At 39.3% G+C, this 10,329-nt stretch overlaps 1 protein-coding gene across 2 annotated transcripts; it reads right to left on the bottom strand.

Moving 5' to 3' along the window:
• Nucleotides 1–4,673: 4,673 nt before the first annotated feature.
• Nucleotides 4,674–7,716, bottom strand: gemin8 (gem (nuclear organelle) associated protein 8). 2 transcript variants are annotated; one of them, XM_087234805.1, is made up of 4 exons: nt 7,669–7,716; nt 7,459–7,540; nt 6,912–7,305; nt 4,674–5,498 (listed from the first exon to the last, which is right to left on the bottom strand). In XM_087234805.1, exons 2-4 carry the CDS (start codon nt 7,459–7,461, stop codon nt 5,242–5,244), a joined length of 654 nt encoding a protein of 217 aa, XP_087090931.1. In that variant the 5' UTR covers nt 7,462–7,540; nt 7,669–7,716; the 3' UTR covers nt 4,674–5,241.
• Between the last annotated feature and the right edge of the window lie 2,613 nt (nt 7,717–10,329).

The raw sequence follows: 10,329 nt of genomic DNA on the forward strand, positions 1-10,329 counted from the left end.
GGTCAAAATTATTTACAATAATGTCAACATCACCTTTTTAGAGACAGCCTACTAGGCATATGTAGGTATATGTATGTAAACGAGAAGGGTGTCAGTTTAATTGCTTACAAGTTCGTACTTAAGTCCTGTACGAATTTCACAGCCGACGAGGCGGACTGGATCCTTGACTTTTCCCCGTTAGGCAGAGTGATGCGCAGTCTCGCTGGGTACAGGAGCGCTGGTTTGTACCCCCGCTTGTATAGCTCGGCCATCGGACCTCTGTATTCAGCACGCTGTTTCAAAACGTCAGGGCTGTAATCATCAAAAAGGCGTATCGGGTGGCTTTTGTAGTACAAGGTTCCCCGTTTACGGGCTTCGCGGATAACCAGGTCTTTAACTTTGAACCGGTGAAAGCGTAAGATTAATGGCCGTGGTTTTCCTCCTGGAGCTGGTTTCGGAGCAAGGCTTCGATGTGCTCTATCAAGTTCGGGGGGTGAAGCAAGGACATCCGTGCCAAAAACATCCGCAAGTAGTTTGGAAAAAAACTCGGTTGGGCGGGGACCCTCGGTTAATTCAGGTAAGCCAATGATCCGTACGTTTTGGCGTCTGCTGCGGCCCTCCAGGTCAGATACTTTAAGTTTGAGCTGCTCGTTATCCTTCTGCAAATCGGAACAAGTTTTTTCCAGCTGCTGCAGCCGCTGGTCAACGAGCGTGGCATTTGTTTCCAGAGAGCCAATGCGTTGTCCGTGGTCGGCAATAGTGGAATTAATGCTGTCCCAACATTGAAGCGAGGGACTCAAACGAGGACTTAAAATCGCTTGACAGGCCCTCTCTGTGTTCCTCCAGGAGCGCGCTAATGTCGGCCATAGTTATGCTAGATGCTGACGAAAGTTCCTTGTCTTTTTCTGATTGCTTTCCTTTAGCCTTTGACATGGTAACGCGATCAAATTGACTGCAGTAAGTTATGAAAACTGTCGTTAGCCCAATAACTGAAAAAAAACGATGTCTATTAAGATAATTATAAGTAAAGCTGTGGGAGCAAGCGACTACCCTGCATGCCTCATAACCGGAAGTCCCAGATGGCATTTCTGTGTGGAGTTTGCATGTTTTCCCTGCATTTACGTGGGTTTCCTTTGGGTGCTCCGGGTTCCCCCACAGTCCAAAGACATGCGGTACGGGAGTAGGCTAAATTGTCCATAGTGTATGAGTGTGAATGAGTGTGTTGGATGTTTCCTAGAGATGGGTTGCAGCTGGAAGGACATCCGCTGCGTAAAACATATGCTAGATAAGTTGGCGGTTTATTCCGCTGTGGCGGAATAAATTCTACACACAATACTCCATAATGACAATGTGAAAAAAGTGAAAAAAAATTCTTTAAACTGTTGCAAATTTATTCAAAGTAAAAAACCTGAAAAATAACATGTACATAAGTATTCAAAGCCTTTGACATGAAGCTCTAAATTAAGCTCAGGTACATTCTGCTTTCATTGATTATTCTTCAGATGTTTCAGCAGCTTAATTGGTGTTCACCTGTGGAACATGCTGTTGATTGGACATGATTTGTAAAGGCATACACTTGTCTATACAAGGTCTAAGGGTTGACGGTGCATGTCAAAGCACAAACCAAGCATGAAGACAAAGCAATTGTCTGTGGACCTCCAATAGAGGATTGTTTTGAGGCATAAAGCCAGGGAAGGTTACAGAAAAATATCTGCTGCTCTGAAAGTTCCAATAAGCACAGTGGCCTCCATCATTTATAAGTGGAAAATGTTTGAAACCACCAGGACTCTTTCTAGAGCTGGCCGGCCATCTTAAGCCTGGTTTATAATTCTGCATCAAGTAACCGGTGTAACCAACGGCTCATGCAACGCGCGTAGCTGTGCATTTATACTTTTGCGCGCTCTCTCTGTGTCTGCATTAACACTTCAAAAACGTTAGTTGGCAGTGAGGTGTTGTGTCTCTGTGTTGAGTTTTTTCATTTGCGTTTTTTTCTTTCCGAATGCTTCCGGGATGTACAAGTGGCTCAAACTCGCTTATTTTGAGGCAGGAGCCGGCGGATGTGCAACAACTTTAACTATGAGGTAAACACAAAACAAAACTTTCCATCCGGAGCTCCTTCGCGGAACTCCACACTTGTAAACAATCGCTCCATTGGGCTCGCGCGGCTCTCGGTCCCGCCCAGACTTATCAGCGCTACCAAGCCGACCAATCACAGAGCTTGCGCTACACGTCGTTGCGAAATGTAGTTACATTTTTTAAGAGGTGCACGTCAGCCACGCCGACGAACACAGCGTAGGGCTATGTGTCAGCGCCGTAGCATACGCGTGCGCTTAACGCAGAAGTATAAATCAGCCTTAAGTGGAGTGATCGGGGGAGAGTGATCAGGGAGGTGATCAATAACCTGATGGTCACTCTGTCTGAGCTCCAGTGTTCTTCTGTGGAGAGAGGAGAACCTTACAGAAGGACAACTATTTGTGCAGCAATCCACCAATAAGGACTAGTCAGGATAGAGGGAAAGATGAATGCAGCAATGTACAGAGACATCCTGATTGAAAACCTGCTTAAGGGTGCTCTTGACCTAAGACGGGCGACCATTCATCTTCCAGCAGGACAATGACCCAAAGCACACCGCCATCAATGGAGTGGCTTTACAACAGCTTGGTAATTGTCCTTGAGCAGCCCAGCCAGAGCCCAGACCTAAATCCTATTTTACATCTCTGGAGAGATCTGAAAATGGCTGGACACCGTTGCTTTCCATCCAACCTGATAGAGCTTGAGAGGTACTGCAAAGAGGAATGGGCAAAATTTCCCAAAGACAGTGTGCCATGCTTGTGGCATCATATTCAAAAAGACTTGATGCTTTAATTGCTGCCAAAGGTGCATCAACAAAGTATTGAGCAATGGCTGTTAACACTGTGAAAAAAAAAAAGTGGAAAAAGTGAAGCGCTATGAATATTTTCCGGATACACTGTTTATATAGTGCTGCCACTTCCAAGCCAGGAGTCCTCACCACCCCTTCCCTTTTTCCTGACTCCAGGAGGATTCCACCCACCCCATGGCTCTGACTCCCAAAGGGTTTACCCCAAGCATTAAGTACTGCAGAAGTCTTCACCCCCTTTGTCCTTCATCTTCTTTTTTTGAAATTTCCTTCTTTATAAGGGGAAGCTCTCGGGAACTACCTGACCTCGTAGGCCTACACCCTTACATGCTCATTGACCAGGCAGGAGCCCTGGACTTAATTATCTCCAAGCTCAGGGTTCTCTCCCGAGACAGCATGCCAAACCTGCTATTATTATCAAGCAATATCTAAGTGTGAACTCTTGAAAGAATCAATACTTTTAAACACGGTGCACTTTCAGATTTAAACCTCAGCTGGATGTTTTAATTCATTTGGTACTATGTTACACACTGCATGGAAGGCCATTTTCAAAAATCCATAATTGGGGCTCTTTTAAAAGATGGATAAGCTAAATTGAAAAAGAGAGGGTAAAAAAGAAACTATTAACAATAATAATAATGTACCTTATGATCTCCGTAGCACTCATTGGAGCAAATAGTATCTCAGCGAAGCTCACCATAATTAGACAATAGAACATTGGAAAAACGTTGCCTGGTCTGATGAGTCTTAATTTCTGCTGTGACATTCGGATATTAGGGTCAGAACTTGGCGTCAACAACATAAAAACATGGATCCATCCTGCCTTGTATGAACAGTGCAAGCTGGTAGTGGTGGCGTAATAGTGCGGGGGGTATTTTCTTGGCACACTTTGGGCCCATTAGTACCAATTGAGCAGTGTCAATGCCACAGCCTACCTGAGTATTGTTGCTGACCATGTCCATCTCAGACCACAGTGTACCCATCTTCTGATAGCTACTTCCAGCAGGATAACGCACCATGTCATAAAGCGTGAATCATCTCAGACTGGTTTCTTGAACATCACAATGTGTTCACTGTACTCAAATGGCCTTCACAGTCACTAGATCTCAATCCAATACAGCACATTTGGGATGTGGTGGAATGGGAGACTCGCTTCATGGATGTGCAGCCGAAAAATCTGAAAAATGGACCAAAATTTTTCAAGAATATTCCAGTACCTTTTTAAATCCATGCCATGAAGGATTAAGGCAGTTCTTAAGGCAAAAATGGGTCCAATCCAATACTAGTAAGGTGTACCTAATAAAGTGGCCGGTGAGTGTACTAGTTAATATACATTATTATTGTAGCCTTAAGAAACTAATGGCAGGAAAAGTAAATGCATGGTTATACAACATGCTCAAAAAGAATGTTAGTTTACATTTTCATTACAATGAAAGAAGTGTAGCATGTGTAATGCAATAAACTAATGCATATTTCTCTTATTTTACTTATATTTATTTCGTTCAATGATGCAGCTGTAGGCCTATTGCTTTTTTTTCTTTATAAACAGCACCTATATACACATGTATATGTACTATTATAATTTTAGAAGCACCTTGTGGATTTTATTTTTACAATTACACTGACCTAATAAGTTATGTTTTTAAAACCAAAGGCTCTCCAATCAACACTTATTCACAACCAGAGACATCTGAACTGGCAGTGTTTCAGATACATGTCAAAAACAAGTGTAAATTAATAAATGCTTTTTCAAGGCTAACTTTAAAATATAATCTGTAACAGAAAGTACAAGCTACTATAAAAAGTGCTACACCAATTTTACTGTGATACATTTATTGATAAAAAAAGCACCAAAGAATAGGTCACCAGGCATTCTATCAAGTACTGATGTTAGATGCAAAAAGAAGAGACAGACAAAATACAATTAACCAAAGACTGTGGGGGAGGCAGTGACCTAGTTAGGGAGAAATGACTACATGAAAAGACCGGCACTGAAATCTGTGCTTGCAATGTCTTCATAATTTATGGATATGAAAATCTTTACAAAAATAGAAAAGTCCCTCATGTGGATATCCCTGCCTACAGTCAATGTACAGATACCTCAAAAGTGAGTGAAATTAGGAAGGCTTATGAATAATCATTAACTCAAAATTCCAGAAAGGGTTTTACTCATTAGATCTTCAAATTAATATTTATTAAATGTGCCATTTCTATAAGGTCCTAGCAAGTGTTGATGTTGAGACAAAGGTGTTTGTGAGAAATTCCCTCAAAAGATGTTGATCTGATGCAATGCTTTACTGTACAGCAATAGCAGCAGAATCTGAACAGTCTCTGATTAGAAGATCCTGTGACGCCTCTGTCAGGCATGATGGGGTCTGATCATCTTAGAGGTTTAGTGGTATAACAGGCCAATATTTGGGCTGTTTTTTATCACAGTTACGCTCAAAGGTAAGCTGCATGGCTGTTTCCATCCCCTGAATCTTTGCTGCATCTTTACCGTACAACTTCTTCATTTCTGCAGTCCTCCGTTCCCCTGGACGCTCAGAAGGGGGCAGAGTGCTACGCCATGAAACTCTATGCAAGTCTTGGTCAGCCAGTATATAAGAGTCCTGCTGCTCTGCCTCCATCTGCTGTTGTTTTTCTACATAGCAGAGAAACAAAAAATTATTAATGCAAGTCACAAGAATGAATTTCAAGAATGAGAGAATGTCATATAATAGGCTAAAATTAACCTTTGCAAGTTAACCTTAAATGATCATGGTTAATCTTAAACGTTACTCTTAATCCTGGCACCTTTTAATAGAACGGTGTTAGATATTGTTATAGGTATGTTTAAAAAAATTTTTTTTTAAATTTCATCTGACATGTTAAAAAAAACTAAATCAACACTTGGAAATTGGCACAAATATTTAACAAGAACAAACAAAATTCTGCAAATTGGAAAGCCATTGAACATTTTTTCTGACATTATACTGTACTTCCATTTCAGAGTGTGCAGATGATACATGCAATAACAAACACTGTCATATTATTACCTTGTGATTTAAGGTAAACAAATTAGGTTTACACAATTTTTAGGGGGAGGTAACCTAACAAATTCATTCTCTTTTGGCTTAGTCCCTTAATTATCAGAGGTTGCCACATCAAAATGAACCACCAACTATTCCAGCATATGTTTAAGCAGCAAATGCCCTTCCAACTGCAACACAGCAATCAGAAATACCTATACACTCTTACATTCACGCACACACACACACACACACTATGGCCAATTTTAGTTTCTCCAATTTACCTATAACGCAGGTCTTTGGACTGTGGGGGAAAGCGGAGCACCTAGAGGAAACCCAAGCAAACATGGGGAGAACATGCAAATTCCACAAAGAAATGCCAACTGGTCCAGCCGAGACTAAAACCCACAACCTTTTTGCAGTGAGGTGACAATGCAAACCACTGAGCCACCGTACCACGCGACCTAACAAATTATTAACTAACTTGCTAAGTCATTTCAAAATGACTAAACTAAGATGGTCCACTGGGTTGAGATTTTTTGAGATATTCAAAAATGTGCTTACAATTTTAAGAATGGTGGAAGCATATCTATATACTAACTCAAATACTAGTGAAAAAATATAAACAGGGAGTTAGAAAGTCAGGTAACATACACACATATTTGTATTTTATATTTTTCTTTATTGTAAATATTATTAGGGTAATGTGTAAGACAGGGACTTAAAAAGCCTATATATTTTGTATTTCAAAATGTATTTAGCCCTAAATCCGATCATACCAGAAAATAACTATTTATGTTTTGGGTTTGTTTTTTTCTCTGTCATGTACCAATGTGTCATTACCACAGCAACTCAGCACTGATTGTCATTTAATTTTCTTTAATTGCTTTGTGCATTTTGTCTTTGCTATCTTCTGTTTAGCATTATGTGCAGTTTATTTGTGGCAAGCAACTTTGAAGTCCTGGCAGGTCTTTGAATATGCAGTAAAACGTGCAAAAATATTTTATCTTATTATTAAGTTTCTACACATAAGGTTAAAAACTTACTAAGTTCCTGCCTGTGTCGTTCTGTCTGAGCAAAGTATTGTCGCAGCTCTTCTGAGATGTCCATGTTGCTGACATCACACTCAAGCTGGCTCTCATCCGAACTCTCCTCCTCAATCTCACTGTCTGAACCAGTAATCTCGTTCTCTCTTTTTTCTTTCAGTCCGTCTCTGTGGCTGTTCTTTAGGCACTCATTTCCATGCCAATCCGAGTAACACTGCATGGTAGCAGAGGGGTTCATGGAATAGAGTGTCTGAAAGTAGCCAGCTTCCAAAGCACTTCTGTATGCCCGCTTGTGCTTCTGGTTCCAGTTCATGGCCTGCTGGTAGTGCTGCCAGTAGCGGGAGTAAACATCATGGGCAAACCACAACTCTCTCGAACCATCACCCTGACTAGCCTACAATGCAAGAAAAGGTGTTAATAATGACTTGTGAAGATGTAGTGAGTACAGAGTAACTTTACTTGGAAAGATTACTCTGTGTTAGACTGCAGAATCAATCATTTGATGATTGTATCATAACACTTATAAAATACAATTTGTAACACTCACCATTACGAAGGGGAGACTAGTTACTGGAAATAATTCCTGCACCAGCTAACTTAGACAGACGAGTATCTGCTTATTTGAATAACTAGTAAAGGAAGAAAACAACACTGCGATAAAACATGTAAGTTCGACGAGTTTTTTCTTACAACAATACATTTAACAACCAAAATACAGCGATATATTTGACAACGAAAAACTTTATCCACTTCTCACCACTCATAGCGCACACTCGCCATAGAAAACTGTCGCACAAGAGAACTCGATCACGTGTCTCTTGTGAGCCAATCATACAAGACCATGACGTCATCGGCAGTTTTACGACAGCCGCAGTCCATTGATGTTGGTTTAGTTTGTTCTACTGTCTATGGTTTATTCCGATAATCTGATCAGACATTTGTTGATGTTCTATTTTAAAAACTGTTTAATCGTGGTTATTTAACTAATGTATTTGATATTCGATAAAAATATTAATACTGTACAAGAATTTTCTAAGCTCTTTTGGGGCAATATCTGGCAACAAATAAATAAAATGAAAATAAATTTTAATAAGGGCAAATACAACTGAGTAATAATAATTCATTTACTAGATGGAAGTGTAGTCTCCTGCAACACCTGCATGTTTTTTTTTTTTTTTTTTTTTTGACCAGGAACAAAGACAAAAAGGGTTTATTCAAAGTGTGTATCAGAGCTTTATCATGAGTTAATCAATCAATAAGTGACATTGACAAAAAGTAAAGTACAATATGGAACTTTGGAAACTAACTAAACTGGCTAATAACATAAAAAAAGAGAGAAAGGAAAAAAGAAAAACATTAAATGCATTTGCTATTGCAATGGTTAATTTAAATTACTCATAACTACAAAGATCTTAAGAGCAGAGCATATTTTGACAGTTTTTAAAGCTTTCTTGGTAATTGATCCTGAAATCAACTGGACAAGCTTATTCATGCTTTCATGACCTCTCGATATTATTATTATTATGCATTACTAGGCGGTTGCCCTGTTGGCCTAATTAACAAACTTCATCTAGTTCAAAATGCAGCTGCTAGAGTGCTTTCTAGAACAAAGAAATATAGTCATATTACTCCAGTTCTTTCATCTTTGCATTGGCTCCCAATTAAATATTGTACATTTAAAAATTTTATTAAACATTTTATACAAAGTCCTGAACGGCTTATTAGCTCTCTAGTACTTTAGGGCAGTGGTTCTCAAAGTGGGGGTCGGGACCCCCCGAGGGGTCGCGGAACAATAAAGAGGGGGTCGCCTGGTGATTTCCAAAAATCTATTAATTTTTATTAAACCATAAGAATTACCATTTTAATCCATAACCTACTAAAAAATAGTCGTTTACAATTACTAAATTCACTACTGTATATAGTTACTATAGTACCTTATAGTTACTAGTTCTATTGGATTGCGACCCCTCAGGTAATTACATTATATTAAAGACTCAGCAATAGCGTCAGATGCAGCAGATTGATTTTATAAAACCAGGTTAAACTTTCTGGCACATTTACAGCACTGACATACATTAAAAAAATATAACGAAGAATAGATTTGGGTTTATTGGTGTGTGTGCGCCCAATTGCATGCAAGGTTTCTGTATTTATAACCACTTCAGAGGATATTGGGGTTCGCAAGTTGCATTGGTATTTTGGGGGTCGCGAGCTGAAAAGTTTGGGAACCCCTGCTTTAGGGAACTCCTGGTGTATTATAGCCCCTCATGTCCACTACGTTCAAGTAATTCTGGACAATTGATTATTCCCAAAATATCAAAATCAACTGTAGGCGGTAGATCTTTCTCATATCTAGCACCTAAACTCTGGAACAGCCTTCCTAACACAGTTCGGGAAGCAGACACACTCTGTCAGTCTAAAGTGAGATTAGAGACACATCTCTTTGCATTAGCATACACTTAAAACACAAATACTTTTAAAATCCAAATCCTCTAAATGATTGTTCGTCTACATTATTTAGGGCAACCAGAGCTGGGAACACTTTGCAAAATACATTATAATTTGAACAGAATCTGCACTTATGTTAGTCTTTTTTTTAATTATTCTCGAGGTTTCCATAGTCCTGGACCAGGACATATCGTGAGCAGCTGATGTGGGGGTCATGGAGGAGTGGAAACCATGAAACTAATTTCTGTAAGACCCCAGTGACAGACAAGTCTTTGCATTGATCTTGAAAAGCCAGTCTGTACACCAGGCTTCTCCACTAAGAGCATCCAGCTTTCTACAGCCTCCGGCTACTAGACTGCAGCTCTGCACAAGGAGTTTGGCCATAGGAGAAATGGTCGTGCTCAACTGAGCCTGGTTTCTCTCAATGTTTTTTCAACAGGTTTTTTTCACTTTCAAAAATTGAAGTTTCTTGCCACTGTCACCATTGGCTTGCATGGTTCGGGACTTGTATTTGCTCTTTGGTGTTTGGACTCTCAGCAGTGAAAATTAAATCACACTGAACTAAACTAAACTGAACTTAAACTCTTAAACTGGACTGACACTGTTTCAATATACTATAATCTTCTATGTTTAACTGCTTTGACACAATCTACATTGAAAAAGTGCTATAGAAATAAAAAAAGAATTGAAAATTGGATTAATAATTTTTATCTGTATAGAAAATTCTGGTAGAATCTACACCTTGACAAAAAAATATATATATTATTCAAAAACTCCTGAAATAATGACATGACCAAAATACATGTACCACCATAGAGAGAGCAACTCAAGTCAGTGTCAACTCTAAACTTTTGTATACATTTCTTAAGAGGATAAAACCTATAGATCAGTTTAAAAGAATTTTACCTTATTTGTGAGAAAGAAATTTTGTTGTAGTGACCAGATTTTCGCACATTTAAGTAAGCAAAAA

This window comes from Danio rerio, chromosome 1 (genome assembly GCF_052040795.2).
Source record: "Danio rerio strain M-AB ecotype USA chromosome 1, GRCz13ab, whole genome shotgun sequence".
NCBI lineage: Eukaryota > Metazoa > Chordata > Actinopteri > Cypriniformes > Danionidae > Danio > Danio rerio.